Source organism: Balaenoptera borealis (assembly GCF_965194805.1).
Source record: "Balaenoptera borealis genome assembly, chromosome: 2".
Taxonomy (NCBI): Eukaryota; Metazoa; Chordata; class Mammalia; order Artiodactyla; family Balaenopteridae; genus Balaenoptera; species Balaenoptera borealis.
In genome coordinates, this window is record NC_138867.1 from 182,143,182 (window position 1) to 182,162,023 (window position 18,842).

Here is an 18,842-nt window from a genome sequence, read left to right on the forward strand (position 1 = left end):
TGTGCTCCGGCAGCCAGGCAGCCCCCAGGGGAGTTGATGGAGGAGATTCCGGATGAGGCCTGACAGCTCCCAAGGACCAGATGACAGACATGGAACTCGTGGGGAACAGGGACTGTCGGCAGCGAGCGGGGAAGGGCAGGCTCCAGAGAGCAAAAAGGGGGTGTGGATCTCGGGGTGGGGGGCTCAGGGCAGGGAGCGAGGGGGCGTGCAGGCTGAGGCCCTGGAGGGTCAGCACACACAACAGACCTCCTGCCCAAAGTGTTGCTGCGCTGTCCTTCTGCCTGCTCGGCCCTGGGAACCCCTGCAAGAAAATTGGGGGCCAGGAGCCAAACTGTTCCCAGGACATGGGTGGGAGAACAAAGCGCAAAAGCCTGCAGGGAAAATAAGAATTAAAGAAACAATTCCAGTGCAGTGTGGAGGAAAGGGGAGGGTGGCAGAGAGTGGGCAGAAGCGTGGGGCTCCCTGGGCCTCAATTTCCTCATCCGTGAATGGGGAGATACCCACTCAGGCTACATACATTAACTGAGCACCTACTAAGTGCCTGGCTGGTCTTAGGTGCTGGGGACACACTCATCAACACACGCACCCTTGCAAAGCTCACTGTGCGGGGGGGTCTGCAGGTAAACCCTCAGGTGGCCCCCATGACCCCAACCTCCTGGTTGTCACACCCATGTGAGCCCCTCCCCTGGAACGTGCGAGGGATTTGTGGCTTGCTTCTAACTCCGGAACACGGCAACAGTGATGGGCCGTCACTTCTAGCAGACTCTCAGGAAGCCAGTCCGTGCACGCAAGGAACTGAGTGTGGCCTCTGGCTAAGGGTCTGTGAGTAAGTGAATTCTGCCAACAACTACGTGGGTGAGCTTGAAGCGGATCCTACCCCAGTCGGGCCTTCCAGTGAGACCCCAGCCGCAGCCAACATCTCAATTGCAGCTGTAACGGACCCTGAAGCCGAGAACCCAGTGAAACCACATCCAGATTCCTGTTGTTTTAAGCTGCTAGATTTGGGGATCACTTGTTACACAGTACTAGGTAACTAATACAGGGAGCCACAAGCAGTATGCACACCTCCTAAGGTACTCCCATCAGAACTACCCTACCCTGCTTTAATTGCAACATTAGCGCCACCTCTAGTATCATTTTACATCTTATTATGATATATGAGTAAATATTTTGGCTTTGCAGGTCACAGCATCGCTGTTTTAGTCACTCACCTCTGCCACTGGAGAGCAAAGGCAGCCGTGGGTGATATGCACACAAATGGGTGTGTAGGTGTGCCAATAAAACTTTATCTACAAAAACAGGCCACAGGCCACATTTGGCCTGTGGATCACAGTTTGGTAATCCATGTTTTAGAACGGAGTCAGGTTAACAATAATGTTAATAATAGCAACGGATGGTGCACGTACATGGCAAAAATTGTGGTGGATTAAGAGCAATGGCAGTTCAGGAAACAGTCTGAAAGAATGAATCGAAATGAAGCCGAGCGCCCCCAGCCCCCCAATTTCTTTTCACAACTACTTAAGCTGGGTGACTTCTTTACATTTTTTTTTAAATAAATTTATTTATTTTTGGCTGTGTTGGGTCTTCGTTTCTGTGCGAGGGCTTTCTCTAGTTGTGGCAAGTGGGGGCCAATCTTCATCGCGGTGCGCGGGCCTCTCACTGTTGCGGCCTCTCTTATTGTGGAGCACAGGCTCCAGACGCACAGGCTCAGTAGTTGTGGCTCACGGGCCCAGTTGCTCCGCAGCATGTGGGATCTTCCCAGACCAGGGCTCGAACCCGTGTCCCCTGCATTGGCAGGAAGATTCTCAACCACTGCGCCACCAGGGAAGCCCCAATTTCTTTTCACAACTACTTAAGCTGGGTGATTTCTTTACTTTTTATTTTTTGTTTTTATTTTTATTTTTAGGCTGTGCCGAGCAGCTTTCGGGATCTTAGTCCCCCCACCAGGGATTGAACACAGGCCCTCGGCAGTGAAAGCGCCGAGTCCTAACCACTGGACCGCTGGGGAATTCCTTGGATGACATTTTAACCCAGAGTCTCTGAATGGCCCACGTCCAGGGCACTGTCTGCAGGATGCTGAGTTGGGGGAAAAACGGGCAGTGGTGCGCTGGTACGGGCTTCACACCTGGCTCTGGCGTGGGGAACTGGTTTGCAGCATCTGCCGATTTCCATGGTGTAAACACTCCGTGGTGGCCAATTTTAAGCCATAAATATGATGCTGCTGGGTGCAAAACTGGGAAGAGATGCACGAGGCATCAGTTCTCACTAGCTGCCAGTGTGGGCTGGCTTCAGTCCCCACCGTCAGGGCTTTTTTCTTTTTTGGCCACGCCGAGAGGCACGTGGGATCTTAGTTTCCCGACCAAGGATCGAACCCGCACCCCTTGCGGTGGAAGCGCGGAGTCTTAACCACCGGACCGCCAGGGGAGTCCCTGTCAGGGCTTTGGAATCAGACCCACCCAGGTCCTGTCTTCACAGCCATGGAGCTGTAATATAAGACCCCCAAGCCCTCATCAGAAGCCCTGGCTGGACCCCGGTTCACCTCGTTGTGCTGTCCCTAAGCAAGGAAATCACCGTAGGAAAGCGAATTCTCAAAGTGGGGGGGTTTCATCCCCTAAACTCTGACAGTGAAAAACACAAAGCCTCATTATCAAATGTCAGATGACAGTCTGTGTGTGTGTGTCTGTGTGTGAGAGGAGGGCTAACATCTGTGACCCCGGGAGGGGCGGGAGACCAGAGATGGTGGCTGATCAGGTTGTGAAGCAGTCTGGCGGGGGCACAGGACCTTCAAGTAGAAAATACTGTAGCAGGAGGGGATCACACGAGCTGGAATCTGGCAACCTTGAAAGAACATGAGCTTTGGAATCAGACTTGTGGTTACATGACCGTATCAGCTTTCCACTGCTGCTTCACAAATTATCCCCAAACTGAGTGTATGAAACAATGAACATTATCTCGAAGTTTCTGAGAGTCAAGAGTCCAGGACTGGCTAGGTTGCGTGCTTCTGCAGCCCCCTCCTCAGATGCTGGCAGAGAGAAGGCACCCCCAGGCCAGATCAGCAGGTTCCTTTCATGGGTTCCAGATGGTTCTGTGGCGGGAAGGGATGGAGCCAACCACTGGTGGGTGGGCTCACCCATGTGCCCAAAGCATCTCAGGATGTCAGCCGCGACGACCTCGAAGGCCTGCCAGAAGCTGCTCTGGGGATGTCGCCATGTGAGCTGGGGACGCCGAACTCCGGAGGGGGGAAGGTGGGGGGACGGGAGAGAAACTGAGTCCCTCAGCTGAAGCCCTTGCTGACCCCGCCGGTCTTGGAGGTCATTTGTGCTTGTCCGGTGGTGACTCTGGTTGGTCCCAGGGCCTCCTGCCCCGACCATGGGCTGGAGCTGACTGTGGGATCTTGACCTGGGGAAGGGCCTGGGGGCAGGGCTCAGTTGCTGCCGCTGCTGTCCTCGCTGTCAGAATACACACCCAGCTGGCTCAGCGAGGAGGTGCCAGGCGTCTGGAGCGCGGGGCCAGCCACCTGCCCGTTCTTCATTGCATCTGAGGGAGAGGCGAGAGCTAGCCCACCGTGCCTCCTCGTCCCGGCAGCCCACCTCGGGACAGTTCCAGGCGGGCTGGGCCTGGGTGAGGCTGGGAGAGCAGGGTTGGCCATTCCTGCTTGTTTGCAGCCTTTGTGGAAAGTGCCTGGCAGACCCATCACGGTTTAAACCCGCACACCCCTTGACCCAGCAGCTCCGCTTCTGAAAGCTGATCTAGGTGGGCACAGGTGCCCGTGCCGGGGGTGCAACACACAAAACGGAAACACTCCAAGTCCCAAGTGACAAAGAGGGGCAGACCCTGGCTCCACCACCCACCCTGGCCGTGTGGCTGTGGGCAAACAGCTTCACCTCTCTGGGCCTCGGTCTCCTCATCCGATAAATGGGGTAATAACTGTTCTGATAACAATGGCTCGTGTATCCACAAGACTCGCTGGGTGCCAGGATCTACTGCAGGCGCCTGACATGCAGCAGCTCATGGAATCAGCCCCCAAATCCTACGAGGCCCTACGAGGTTGGTCCTGTTGTCATGAGCATCTTCCAGGACAGGAAGCTGAGGACCGGGGTTGAGGGCCCTTGACCAAGGCCACAGAACGAGCACGCGGAGGCGGAGGGAGCTGCACCCAGGCTGCCTGCCCTGGAAGCCTGCTCTTTCCACCTCGTCGGGCCGACCTCACCCTAATTCTCCATCTCCCGAGGGTCCGAGGAGCCACACACACAGAGCACCGGCGACACAACAACCGAGGTGCGGACGTCCAGGAACCAACCTGGAGGCTGGGGCCGGTGTCTATGTACAACGGAAGACTGGGATATGGGCGGCCGTGGGATCGGACAATTTGTCCTACACGCCTCTATCTGACTTGGGTTTTAAAAGTGAGCACTTGCTCCTTTTGTAATTACAAGAAAAAAGGGAACTGCAGCCCTTCTCCCCTCACCCCTGGTTGGGGGCACACCTCACCCCGCACCGGAACAGCACCGGGGGTGCTGTCGCCACCTGGTGGCCGCCCTTAGCGCTGCATGAAGCTAAGGGACTGCAGGAACCTACCTGGGGCGGGCAGGACTCCTCCTCGCTGGATGCTGCGGCCCAGGTCTGTTTTCTTCACCACAACCAGGCCAGACAGCTGGGGACTGCTGCCAAAGGTGCCCACACTGCGCTCCCAGCGCTCCGCCTTCCTCTTGGCTTTTGGGGCCTGCAGTTTGTGGCGGGGGTAGCAGGGGGCAGGCATGACTGGGTGGTCTGTCCCAGATCCTGCTCCTTCTCTGGCAGCCCGGTCCCTAGTCCCCAGCTGAGCCAGGATCTTTACCATTCCCACTCCCCCTGCTGTGCTGACCAACTCTCTTTCTCCTGCTCGAAACTCCTCTGTGGGCCCCCACACCCTGCGCTTACACTTCCTAAATCACACCGTGACGGCTCACCTCCATGCCATTCCCTCCACCTGGAATGCCCCCTTTGCTTCTAGTTCACTTGGTGAACTCCTACTCATCCTTCAATACCCATCTCAAGTATCTGCTCCCCTGGGAAGCCTTTCCTCACATTTCAAGCTCAAGTGCATGCTGCATGTCTGTGCCCGCAGTGGCCTCCACTGCCTTATTAACTGCCTCTGCAACCAAGCTGCGGGGTCCTGCCTTGTTCACTGCTGGGTCTGTAGTAGGTGCTCAATCAACATGTTTGAGGGAATGACAGAAGATGGGGGCACCCACTTTGGGGACCAGTTAGCGGGAGGCAGAGAGGGGCTCAGCCCCACCTCCAGCTCTTCAGTCGCACCAGAAGGGACCCCTTTTATCTGTTTGATGTTTAAGTAGAGGAACTGGAAACCACTAAATGCAGGAGGTCCTGTCGGAGCTGGGAGCTGAGGGTGCAGGGGGAGCATGACGGCAGGGGGCTGCCCGCACAGAGCTCACCATCTGGGGAGAAAGAGGGTGGATGAGCAAGTAGATGCTCAGGACACCATCGTCTTTTTCTTTTTTTGGCTGCACGGCATAAGGGATCTTAGTTCCCCGACCAGGGATCAAACCTGTGCCCCCTGCATTGGGAATAGGAAGTCTTAACCACCGGACCGCCAGGGAAGTCCCCAGACACCACTGTCTTGATCGGTGATGTGAAAGAAGGAAGTCAGGGTGGTGTGACAGCATGGGGGGACAGCTACTGCTGATCAGGGGCCAGCGGTGCCGAGGTCAGAACGCAGTGCTGAGGTCAGCAAGCAGAGATGGGAGGCAGGACTGAGCCTGGCCTTTCCGAGGGTGCTGGCACAGTTGGGGTGGGGAGTGGGGGCAGGAGGAGGACACAGCGGCCTCACTGCATCCCCCGTGTGTGGTAACCGAGACAGAAGCTGTCCACTGGGGGCACAGCGAGAGACCGGCAGTCCTAGCTGAAGCTTGCTTATCTGGCACCACTGAACTGACTGGCGGAGCTAGCTGCTATCCTTCACCTTTCGTCAAACGCCATTACAGGTCCCCATTAAACTAAATCCAGGGAACAGAGGGGTGAAAGAGAGATGTTTCCGTAAAAGTTATGGTGAAGTTTGTGTAAAGCAAAATACAAGAAGAAGTCCACCATCAAATTAGCTACGAGCAAGGTAACTGTAAGAGACTGGCAGGTGGGCTTCCCTGGTGACGCAGTGGTTAAGAATCCGCCTGCCAGTGCAGGAGACATGGGTTCGAGCCCTGGTCCGGGAAGATCCCACATGCCGCAGAGCAGCTAAGCCTGTGCGCCACAACTACTGAGTCCGTGCTCTAGAGCCCACGAGCCACAACTACTGAGCCCGTGTGCTGCAACTACTGAGCCTGCGAACCACAACTACTGAGTCTGCATGCTGCAACTACTGAAGCCCACACGCCTAGAGCCCGTGCTCCGCAACAAGAGAAGCCACCGCAATGAGAAGCCCGGGCACCACGACGAAGAGTAGCCCCCGCTCGCTGCAACTAGAGAAAGTCAGCACAGCAGCAGTGAAGACCCAACGCAGCCAAAACTAACTAACTAACTAAATAAATTTATTAAAAAAAAAGACTGCGGGGAAATCATACAAGGCCAGAGTACTTTGAAAGTACCTTCAATCTCTTGTTCCACTTGAAAGAAAAAAAGAAGAGGAAACTTTAGACCATGAATTCTGAGGCTGGTTTATGCAAGAGAGACAGCGTGAGAACTCTGATCAGGGGATACAGCCTCAAGGAAAACACCTTGGTTCTATGTCAAAAGGTTAATGGGTGAGAGTGAGAGTACACGACCCCCAAACCCGCTCTCTTCAGACACTTACAGAATTCTCAGCTGGAACATGGCTGCCTCAGTGAAAGACTACGTTTCCCAGCCCCCTTTGCAGCAGGATGTGGTCAGGTGGTTCAGTTCTGACCAATGGGGTGTGAGAAGAATGTACTCAATCAAGGGTATAGTGACCCTCAATGTCCTCCTCCCCTGTCCCCACCTCTTTCCACTGGCTGGGATGCAGATGTGGCACTGAGCTGCCTTGCAATGAAGGCATCATCCTTGGGACGGCAGGACAATGAGGACCCGGACACCAGGGTCCACCTTCTCTGTTCTGCACAGCCCCGCACGACTGTTATTTGAGAGAAAAGTAACTTCCATGCAGTTGAAATGGCTGTCACTTGGGTCCTGTCCAGTGGCTGGACTTGTATTTAACTAATACAGACCAGGAACATGTTTTGAATTAAAATAATAAGTTTCTGGGGGTGTCTGTGCTATTTATGATTTCCCACTTTAACCCCCTCCTTCGGTTAACAAACCAGAGTGGCCTTGACCACCTTGGATCAGACACCTGTGGCGGAAAATGCTAGCTCCCTCCCCAAATCCTCTTCTTTCTTTCTGCCAGCAAGGGCAGCTGGAGGAGGCAGCTCCCAGCCTCCCCTGCAGCGGGATGCGGCCATGTGACTATGCCCGCCCACTGGGACTCGAGGGGAATGGAGGCGGGCTGCATCTGAACCTGGGCCTCCAGGTGCTGGCTGGTGGTCCTCCACACACGCTCCGCCTTCCTGCAGCTGGAACCCCAGGGTGCTCTGAGCCAGCGGTGACCGCGGAGTTGGCATCCGTGTTCCAGGACAGGGCAGAACTAGGAGATGGGAGGAGCCTGGATCCCTGAATGACTGCATGGAGCGGGGCTGCCTGGGAGTCCAGCCCAGGACTGTGAAGTGACTGAGAAATAAATGTCTGCCTGATGTCTCTAAGTGTGGGGAGTCTCCTTGTTTCTGCAGCTGAAGCACGGGTGGAAAACTACAGTCCCGGAGGCCTGCCACCTGTTTTTGTAAATAAAGTTTTATTGGCACCCGACCACGCCCACTTATTCATGTACTATCTACGGCTGTTTAGTGCTATGATGGTGGAGTTGACCACTTACGACCCAGACTGGCCTTTCAAGACAAAGTTAAGCCAACCCCTGGCTTACTCTGTCCCTGCTTCACCTGAGAGCATGTGGAGATGCGGGCGGGCCCCACTCACCTCGTCCAGGATGGCGGTGGGGTTGGGCAGGAGGGCCTGCTGGGGCTGGGTGGGAGCAGCATCCTCCTCTGAATCGGAGTCTTCCAGGAGTCTTCGTTTCCTAGATTCTTCCACTAAGGCCCTGCGGGAAGGAACGTGGGACTTGGGAACGTGCTCTGTTGAGGGACAATGGCCGGGACACCACTCCCCCTCCGACTGTGGTGCACCACCTGGCTGCCCTGTCCTGATCTCACTGAGTGGGGGATGGGGATGCACAAATAACTTGAAAAAAATTCTTTGTCCAGGGGCTTCCCTGGTGGCGCAGTGGTTGGGAGTCCGCCTGCCAATGCAGGGGACGCGGGTTCGAGCCCTGGTCCAGGAAGATCCCACATGCTACGGAGCAACTAAGCCTGTGCACCACAACTACTGAGCCTGCGCTCTAGAGCTCGCGAGACACAACCGCTGAGCCTGTGTGCTGCAACTACTGAAGCCCGCGCACCTGGAGCCCGTGCTCCGGAACAAGAGAAGCCACTGCAATGAGAAGCCCGGGCACTGCAACGAAGAGTAGCCCCTGCTTGCCACAACTAGAGAAAGCCCGCGTGCAGCAACGAAGACCCAACCCAACACAGCCAAAAATAAATAAATAAAATAAATTAAAAAAAAAAAAGTTCTTTATCCACTGAGCCCATTGGGGTGGTTAAGTGCTTGGAGGCCAGAAGCAGTCTGGGTTTGAACCCCAGCTGGGGGGCCTCAGTCAGGGCTGTGCTGGGAGCTCCTTGAACCTCAGTTCTCTTGACCACCATAACGACAGAGCCAAACTCAGAACAGTGCCTGGCACCCAGAAGGGGTCGATAAATGCACACTCCTCTCACTGTTATTTATGGTATCACTGACCTGCCAACCCAATAGCAGCTACTATGTGCCTGACCCTGTTCCAGGCCATGGATGCAGAGGTCAAACCAAGTCCCTGTTCAGACTTCAGATGAGGGGAGATAGATAATAAATCAGGAAAGGGGCAAATCAGCAAGAAGGTTCCAGAGAGTGGGAGGTGCCGGGCAGAAGCATGAACACAGCAGGCCTGAGGCCAGATCCTCAGACAGGTTGGCTCACCAGGCCAGCCCTTGGGGGGCATCTGGATCTGGACTTGGGGGCTCCTGCCACCCTCACTGATGGGGGGCTCCCTGTCCCAACACTGTCTGTGCAGACATGGGGTCCACACGGGCACCCGCTCTCCTCCTGGGTCTGGGGTCTCGGCCGTGCCGGGCCAAGGTGCCTGCGTGACCGGCCCCCAGTGAGAACCCCAGGCTGGGTCTCGTGAGCCTCCTCGGGGGCCGCCCCTCCCTCTGCTGTCACGTCTCGTTTGGGGGGGATTAAGCCTGTCCTGTGGGACTCCACCGGGAGAGGACTCTGAAAGTCTGCACCCGGTCCTCCAACTCTGCCCCACCTGCCTTTTCCTTCTGCTGATTTTTCTCTGTAACTTTTCACTGTATTTAACTCATCAAACCTGGGGGTGATCCCGGGGGCCCCGACACAGACGCCACGAGACACAAAGTGAGATGGGGCGGGGGATGCGGGGAAGGCCTCCCTGAGATGGTGACGCGCGAGGGAGCTGTGGAAAGATCCGGAAGCGGGGATTCCAGGCAGAGGGAAGGGCCCTGTGAAGGCTGAGGGGGCTGGGCGCCCCGGGACCCCCGGCCCCGCCCGCCCCGACTCACGCCGCCTCCCGCTCGTCCTCCTCCTGCTCCCGCTCCTGCCGCTCCTCCTCCGACAGGCGGTGCTGCCGCAGCATCGCCTCGAAGTCCACGTGGGCCTGCCGCTGGTTCAGGTCCTTGAGCTCCTGCAGGTTCTCCAGAACCTCCATCTCCAGCTTGGAGTCCTTGGTTCTGTTCTCCAGCACCTGGCAGGTGCGCAGACGCAGGGCCGAGTGAGCTGGGATTCCACCCCTCCACGCGGCCTGCCTGGCCTCTGGGGTCACCACGGGCAAGGGGAGACCCCCCCCCACCCTGGAGCCTCGATCCACAGCACCTGGTCCCACAGCTGTACCCATTTCACGGCTCGGAACACTGAGGCTCGGGGAGGGGAAGTGATTGCCCAAGACCATGCGGCTGGTCAACGGTGGAGCCAGGTGGCCTGGACTTCCAGCCTGGCTCCGTCACTAAGCAAAAGTAATAAAGATTTAAAAAAAAGACGATCTGAGCAACTGGTGTGTGCCAGGCTCCAGGCTAAGATGTTTCCAGACATAACCTCGTTTAATCTTCGCAATAACCCCCACTTTACAGACAAAGACACTGAGGCTCAGAGAGGTGAGGTCGGCCCCGCCAGGTCTCAGAGAGGTGGCTTTGGAGCCAGGCGCGGCTGGGAATGAATCCTGCCTTGGCTGCTTCCTGGCTATGTGACCCTGTTGAACTAACCCTCTGGGAAATGGCAGTTGCGGTAGTTTGAAAATACGTCCACAAATTCTTTCACGCTCCTCCCTTCCAGAGGTGGAGCCTAACTGCCCTCCCTGTGAGGGTGGACTGGTGCAGTAACTCGCTTCTGATGAACACAACAGGACCAATGACGGTGTGTCCCTTCCGAGACAGGTCATAAAAGGCCCGGGGCTCCTCCTTGTTCTCTCTGGGACTCTCGCTGGGAGAGGGGGAGAAGCCCCCATGTTGTGAGGAGGCTCAAGCAGCGCTGTGGAGAGGCCCACGTGGACAGGACATGAAGCCTCCAGGGAATGGCCACGTGAGGGGGCCACCCTGGAAGTGGCTCCTCTAGCCCCAGTTGAGCCATCAGATGAGGCAGCCCTGGCAGACAGCTTGACTGTGACCTTGCGAGGGACCCATAGAACCATCTAGCGAAGCTGCTCCTGGATTCCTGACCCTCAGAAACTGTGGGATAATAAATGCTGGAAGTTGCAAAGTTTTGAGTTGACTTGTTATACAGGGACAGCTAACCAGTACCAGGGTAATAACCCCGTGCCGGCCAGTGTAGCAGTAACTAGAGCAGCACATGGACAGCACTGAGGGAGCTCCAGGAATACAGCAAACTGCCTCTAAGGCCTATTTCCCTCCCTGCTGCTCCGCACGGCTGCTGAAAACATCGGATCAGATCTGACATGGCTTGATCAGAAAACACAGCTGGCAGAGGCGTGAGGGTCCAGGAAGAGATGGGAATTATGGGGGTGGGAGGAGACAGAGGAGAACATGGACTATCTACTATTTATGAGAAAGACGAAAAAAAATGTCCAGTTAGAGATGAAAATAACTTCTTTAAGGGATAACAAAAGGTGTATCAACATTTATGAATTACTATGTGCCAAGCTGTGTTCTAAGAATTTTATGTGTATGAACTCATTTAACCCTCACCACAAGTGTACGAGGGGGGCACAATTCTCATCTCATTTTACAGATGAGGACGCTGAGACACAGAGAGGCCAAGTGCCTTGGCCAAGGTCACACAGCCAGGATATGGTCAAGAGAACGTTTCCTTCTCTATTTCTAGTCTTAATCCAAACTAGCCTAATGAGAACCTCCTTAGAAAACTGCGGGGCAGCTGGCTGCAGGAAGCACCTGGCGTTCTGAAGTCCAACTTCCTGACTCCCTGTGTTAGTTTTCTCTTGCTGTGCAACAATTTGCCACCAGCCCAGTGGCTTAAAACAACACAAATTCATTGTCTCCTGGTTTCTGTGGGTTGGGCGTCTGGGCCGACACAGCTGGGTTCCCTGGCAGTCTTGCTAGGCTGAGATCAAGGGCCCAGGGCCCTCTTCTGAGCTCACTCAGGCTGCTGGAGAATTCAGTTCCTTGTGGTTGTGGGACTGAGGTCCCTGCCTTCTTACTGGCTGTTGACTAGGGGCTGTTCTCAGCTCCTAGGGGCTGCCTGCTGTTCCCTGCCACGTGGTCACTTCCACAGTGTCAGTCCTTCATGTCTCTGATGTCCTCTGTCTCTGACTCTAGACCCGTATTAAGGGGACCATCCGGATAATCTCCCTCTTGGAAGGGCGACTGTGCCATAGTTTAACCTAACATAACTTAGTCACAGGAATAGGATCCTTGTATGCACAGTCTTGGGACTAGGTGACGTGTGTGACCAGGAGTCAGGGCTCTGGGGACATCTTAGAGCTCTGCTGACCACACTCCCCACCCCATCACCCTGCCTGGAGGCCTGAGGCAGGAAGGGGCACCGATTCCGCCAGCACTCAAGCACAGGCACACGTGCGTGTGCACACACACACACACACGTGCGTGCACTCACCTTCATGGGGTTATTCAGCTCCTCGTCCTCCCGTTCCTTCTGCACCCGCTTCTCCTCCTCCTCCAGGAGCTTCTCCGCCTGGAAGTTCCGTGTGGCTCCATGCTCCATGGTGTAGTCTGTGTTTTCGGGGTCCGTCTGGGAGGGAGGATGGGCACACATCAGCTCCTACATCTCTGAGCGTCAAAAGCTTCTGCTGAACAGCAGCCAGCAGCCTGGGACACCTTCTCTCCGTGTTTCACTCCTCTTAATACCAATTCTTTCTTTTTCTTGCCTTACGGCTTTGGCGAGTACCGTTCTTTCTTTCTAGTGCTCCTGTCCCCTTTTGCAGAATCGCTCAACTCCCTAGCATAGACCTGCAGACCCTTCTCCACCTGCCCGCTCCCTCCCTGCTGCCCTTCACCTTCCACATGTTTGCAAATAAAAGTCTCTGGGCCTCCGCACATATCCTTTCGGGTGCGTGTGTGTCTGTGTGTGCGCGCGTGTGTGCACGCACTTGACCTTCTTCCCTTAAATATGAATTACATATCAAGTATGTGTAGAGCATGCGCCTATTTGCGTTTATAAAACGGAGAAGCAAAAATATAACATGGTATCCTGGATGAGACCCTGGAACAGAAAGGTGACATTAGTGGAAAGATTGAAATCCATGTCATGCCTGGAATTTGGCTAAGAGTAATGATCCAGTGTTGGTTTCTTACTGTGGCGGATGCACTGTGGAAATGGAAGACGTTAACAGGAGGGGGAGCTGGTGAGAGGCAGCTGGGAACTCTCTGTGCTAGCCTTGCAACTTCTCTGTAAATCTAAAAGTATTCCAAAATAAGAAGTTTACTATTTAAAAAGAAAGAGCAAGGAAGAGAGTGATCCCTGTGTGTGTATGTGTATGCAGAGCACATTTTTTGAAAGCCATACAAGAAACTGTTATAAATGTCTCTATGCATGGGGGCTGGCTGGGCAGAGGGGAGCAGTAAACCAATTTTCCAGTGTTAATCCTGCAGTACTGTGGGAATTCTGTTTTTACCATACGCTCACATACACACACACACACATATATATATATATATATACGTACATATATGCAATCTTAGTTATTTGAAATTCTTCACTATAAAGGCTGATTTATAACATTTTGCCGTAGTTTCTCTAGTCTTTAAAAAAATTCATATGTATTCATTAATATCTAAATATATACATATTTCATAATTCAGGTAAGAAAACCATTTTCTGGAGACAACCCATATGTTCATTGGCAGGCAAATGGATAAAGAAAATGTGGCCCATCCATACAGTGGAATATTATTCAGCCCTGAAAAGGAGTAAAGCACTGATACATGCTACAACATTGATGGACTTTGAAAACATGATGCTCAGTGAGAGATGCCAGACACAAAAGGCTACAGAGTGATTCCACTGATAATGAAATGTCTGTAACAGGCAATCCACAGACACAGAAAGTGGATTCATGGTTGACAGGGGCTGGGGAGAGGGATGGGGAGTGACTGCTGATAGGGTTGGGGCTTAATTTTGGGGTGAAGAGAACGTCCTGGAATTAGAGAAGACAGCTTGGTACGTTAGGAATATAAGCCACTGAATTATACAATTTAAAAGGGATAATTCCATGGCATATAAATCATATCTCAGAAAATTGTTGTTAAAAAAGTAATTAAAATATATCATTTTTTAATGTACTTTTTGTTTATTTTAACCAAAGGAAAAAAGTCCCTAGCAAAAAAAATGCTCAAACAGTACAAAAGTATGTGAAGAGAAAACTATAAGTTCTCTTCATCCTTTCCTCAAATCTTTAATACCACTTTCTCCTCATCCTTTCCCCAAATCTTTAATACCACCCTTAGAGTAACAAAGTGAAAACGTGACTGCTACTGGCTGTGCAATATTCCACTGTACAGTAGTTTGTCCCTTCAATCCCCTGTCACCGTACATCTAGGTTGCTTCTGGTTTTTTGCCTTTATAAACAACACTGCTGAGAACTTCTCCCCAAACCTTTGCTGTTTCCTGCGGAGAAGGTGAAATGGGATTTCCCTGGAGGGAGAGGACAGGAGCACTGACCCCCAGGGGAGGAAGGACCAGCCTGGCTGGCCGCCTACCTTGAAGGTGATCTCTGCCAGGCAGCGCGTGCACTTGATGTAGAAGCGGAAGATGGGCAGGCCCAGGTAGGACTCGTTCTGCACTGTCTCTTTGCGGGCGTTGAACTTCTTGCCCTTGTAGATATATTCTCCACATGTCTTACACCTGTGGGGCAGGACAGGGACTCAAGCCATCTCAGTACCCTGGTTCTTACTGGTAGGACGCTTTAGCATTCTGGCAGATGGCTGCTTGCATACCTCCAGGGACGGGAAGCTCCCTCCCCCCCCCCCGCCACCAAGAAGACTGCCCCACTGTGTGTACTGATTCCCTTAGATGGCATACTCTTCTCACTAATATCTGCCTGGGTCTCGGCTGAAGTGTTGCCTTCTTGGGAAGCACCCAGACTACCTGGACTAGGTGAGACTCGCCTATCACCCATTCCCGGAAGCAAGCCTGGACTTCACGGGGCATCCTGACCTCCAAAGGGCAGATTCCACCAGGAGGGATGCCACAAGGGGCAAGGCAGAGCTCCCGCACCCTGCCCTCCCGCGGCCCCTCCCGCTCAGATCCTGTGCTCGCTGGCCTCCTGGCTGTTCCTACAAACACCCCAGCTCAGTCCCACCTCCGGGCCTTCGCCCTTGCAATTCCCATAGCCCGTGACACCTTCCACCCCTCAGATCCCGGTTCTGCTGGCATTTCTTCCGACGTTTGCCTGACCACCCAGCGAAGCCCCCTCCCTCCCCGGCCACCGTCCAGTTCCTCTCTCTCTCTTGTGACCATCTATGTGTTCTACATGTGCCTTTCGTGAATATGCCTGAGCCCTTGTGTATTATCTCTACTCCCCACCAGACGGCTCCAGGGGGTCAAGTCTTTTTTATTTATTTATTTATTTATTTAATTTTTTTTAATTTTTGGCTGCATTGGGTCTTCGTTGCTGCGCGCGGGCTTTCTCTAGCTGCGGCGAGTGGGGCCTACTCTTCATTGCGGTGCTCGGGCTTCTCATTGCGGTGGCTTCTCTTGTTGCGGAGCACGGGCTCTAGGCACGCGGGCTTCAGTAGTTGTGGCACACGGGCTCAGTAGTTGTGGCGCACGGGCTTAGTTGCTCTGTGGCATGTGGGATCTTCCCGGACCAGGGCTCGAACCCGTGTCCCCTGCATTGGTAGGTGGATTCTTAACCACTGCGCCACCAGGGGAGTCCCAGGGGCGGGCAGGGGGGCAAGTCTTGATGCACACAGTGTCCCTGGCACCCAGCCAAGGCCCTGGTGCACAGCAGGTGCCCAGTAAGTGACTGCTGAGGGAAAACGAATGAAGGAAGGGGAGAGAGAACAGAATACGTAAACACGGGCTGAATTTCACTAACAAAGGTGGCTTTGATTACCACTTCGTTTCAGATGTGCTAAGATGTGAAAAACTGTGGTGACGTACAGTAATTCCGAGGCGGTATGAAGGACGAGGCCTGGGGACTGTGATGGGGAGGGAAGGATGGAGGGGGTTGGGAGGGGGATCTGGAGGGCCTCTCTGAGGGGGTGAGATCTAAGCCAAGTCTTGAAGGGTGAAAAAGAGCCAGCCAGGGCTTCCCTGGTGGCGCAGTGGTTAAGAATCCGCCTGCCAATGTGGGGGACATGGGTTCGAGCCCTGGTCCGGGAAGATCCCACATGCCATGGAGCAACTAAGCCCGTGCGCCGCAACTACTGAGCCTGCGCTCTAGAGCCCGCGAGCCACAACTACTGAAGCCCGCACACCTAGAGCCCGTGCTCCGCAACAAGAGAAGCCACCACAATGAGACGCCCACTCACCACAACGAAGACCCAACTCAGCCAAAAAAGAAAAGAAAAAGAGCCAGCCATGTGAGAGCAGAAAGAAAAGTGTCCCAGGCAGAGGCAACAGCTTGTGCAAAGGCCCTGGGGCGGGAACGGACAGGACTGCTGGAGGAAGTGAATGTACGTACAGGACCCTGTCTTGTGTGCACACTCTTACTACCAGTGACTGAGATCTCGACACAGGTACCAGCTGGGAGCTCTGAGACATCAGGGAGATTAGTCCTGAATGACAGGAGGGTGAGGTCTGGCACGGTCACTCGCTCACTGGATCCACGTCTGAGCCAGGACTGATGACCTGGTCTGAGCACTGGGGATGGGACGCTCTCTGTGGGTGCCGGGCACTGGGTCTGTCCACCACAACCAGTGCAGGGGCCCCGCGGTGTCACTCACCTCATGTTGAAAGGGGCCATCAGCCGCACCACGTACTGCCGGTCTTTGGGCAGCTTGAGCTTGGGGATCTTTGAAGGGTCGAAGTCGGGTGGGTAGTATTTCTGTGGGGAGGAAGGAAGGGTCAGGGGAGCTGCTTTCAGACGCAGGGGCAGGCCGGGGGCACAGGGAAGGGGCTCTGGGGAGCTGTGTCTGGGTCCCCAAGACCACTCCCACGTTTGAGGATTTGGTGAGAGGACTCCTAGGACTCGCATACACTTGTCCTCATGGTTACTATTCATTACAACAAAGGGATACAGAGAAAAACGAGCCAAGGGAAAAGGCGTGTGGGGAGGGGCCCAGGGAGACCGGACACAAGCTTCCAGAGACTTCTCCTGATGGAGTCAATTCTCCCAGTGATATATTGTGACAACGTGTGTGAAATGTCCCCCAGGGAAGCTCAGGAAGACCCAGCACCCAGGGTTTTCACTGGGGGCTGGTGTGTAGGCACCTCTGCCCGGCACGTATGACGATCCCAGACTCTAGACTCCCGGAGGGGAGCAGGTGCTCAGCATAAACCACACTGTACAAACAATTTAAACCCAGGGAGCCATTCTTTTCAGAGAACATTGGGAACCATCCCCAAATTCAGGTTTCCGGATACCAGCCAAAGTCTAGCATTGCAGCCACCCTTTCTAAGGCAGCAGCCTCAAGCCTGTTGCATTAACTCTTTCTGCACAGAAGCCCGAGATGGGAGATGTGGGGAAGGAGAGTTTGGATTATGAAAGAGAACTACATACGATAATCAGAAAATAAAGCACTTTGCGTTTTGAGCACTTACTAGGCTCCACATAGTACACAGAGAGCTTTATGTCCCCTGCCTCATGGAATTCTTGCAAAGACTCTATGAGACAGAGAATGGTGTACCCATTTCACAGAGGAGGAAACTGAGTTCTGGTGGTTTCAGCTACTCAGGGTCACACAGTGTGAGCAGCAGAGCCAGGATTCAGACCCAGGGACACAGCTCTGGGGAAACTGTGGTACAGTGATTAGGAGCATCAGTTACAGAGCTGGCGGGGAGGGGTGTCTGGGTCTGATTCCTCTACTCTCTGGCTATTACATAACCTCTCTGGGCCTCAGTTTCCTCATCTGAAGAAGGGATAACCTGTCCCCCTGAGAAGACTTGATGAACAAGGCACTTAAGAGCTGTGCCTGGCACACAGAAGTATCTACCAGCAAGTTATGGAAATAGCTGGGCTGCCACCTGGATCCTCGGGATGGAAGGACTTTCACGGACTCGAAGTCCGGCACACTGCACTGGGGCTGGCTGGGGCTGAATTTCTAATATTGGTGTTTAAAAGATAAGAGCACTGAGTCACTGTAACGGACATCATCCTGGGCTCCAAGCCACCAGTCTGGAGGTCTCCTCTCTACTCCGTCCAGACATCTTAGGCTTACATACTCCCACGCTGGGGAGCTCACCCCCTTCCTGGGAGCACACACCCTGCTGAAGGACAGGGAACAGGGACTCAGAATTCCGGAGCGCTCTTCTCCAGAAGCTGCATCCTGCCTTCCAGAGACCAGCTCCACACCCCAAGAGTCCCAGTTTTCCCCAACAGAACTGAGAGAAGCTGAGGCAATTGGAAGGGTCCCTGCCAGCGGAGCAGAAGAGCTTAGCAAAGCCTAATCCCTCCAAGGAACACGATTGGCTAGAACCCCAAGCGGGGAGAGACTTAACAGAGCCACGCCTCCTAGAGATGAGGCTGTAAAGTGGGAATACCAATATCCTAAGGAAGCTCCGCCCCCAAGCGAAGTGATTGGATAATTCCCTTCAGAAAGTCCAATCAGAAGTGACTGGGTAAATAGCCTAAGCCCCGCCCCCACAGGTGACTGGGTACACCCCAGCCTCGAGGGAAAGGCTTAGTGAAGCCCCACCCTCCGCAGGAGGTGATTAGGAGGAGTCTAGAGAGCCCCGCCCTGCAGAAGGCCGTTGGGGAAGAAAGCAAAGGCCCTAATAGTCGAGTATAAGTAGCCCTCCGCGGCCCGAGCTCCGAGATGTCCCGCCCCACGTCGAAAACCCTAGTTGCCCAACACTTACGTTTAAAACTTTTCGCTCCGACATCTTTACCTCCTACTCTTCTCACGACCACGGGAGTACTGATTAGGCTGTTTGTCGAACTTCCCCGACCATCTATCCCTTATATTTCCGCTTCCGTCACTTCCTTCAACCGCTGTTATTGGCTGCCGCGTACACAGCTTGCCTTTTCATTGGTTCAGATCCCCGCCTGTCAACATTCGAGTCCGTCTGTATTCCCTCCCCAGTTGCAACCTCGGTAAGGGCGCAACAAAAGGTTCCGGGGTCGGTGTGGATTTGAAGTT

The 18,842-nt window shown here is 54.1% G+C and overlaps 1 protein-coding gene across 2 annotated transcripts; it reads right to left on the minus strand.

The window, feature by feature from the left end:
- Window positions 1–1,556: 1,556 nt before the first annotated feature.
- YJU2 (YJU2 splicing factor homolog) lies at window positions 1,557–18,692 on the minus strand. Of its 2 annotated transcripts, XM_082381723.1 has the most exons (8): window positions 18,562–18,692; window positions 16,488–16,588; window positions 14,298–14,442; window positions 12,196–12,330; window positions 9,675–9,856; window positions 7,981–8,101; window positions 4,579–4,723; window positions 1,557–3,537 (listed from the first exon to the last, which is right to left on the minus strand). In XM_082381723.1, exons 1-8 carry the CDS (start codon window positions 18,583–18,585, stop codon window positions 3,425–3,427), a joined length of 966 nt encoding a protein of 321 aa, XP_082237849.1. In that variant the 5' UTR covers window positions 18,586–18,692; the 3' UTR covers window positions 1,557–3,424. The 2 variants fall into 2 exon arrangements, with proteins under 2 accessions (XP_082237849.1, XP_082237848.1); XM_082381722.1 differs by lacking the exons at window positions 1,557–3,537; window positions 4,579–4,723 and adding an exon at window positions 6,606–7,778.
- Window positions 18,693–18,842: the final 150 nt, after the last annotated feature.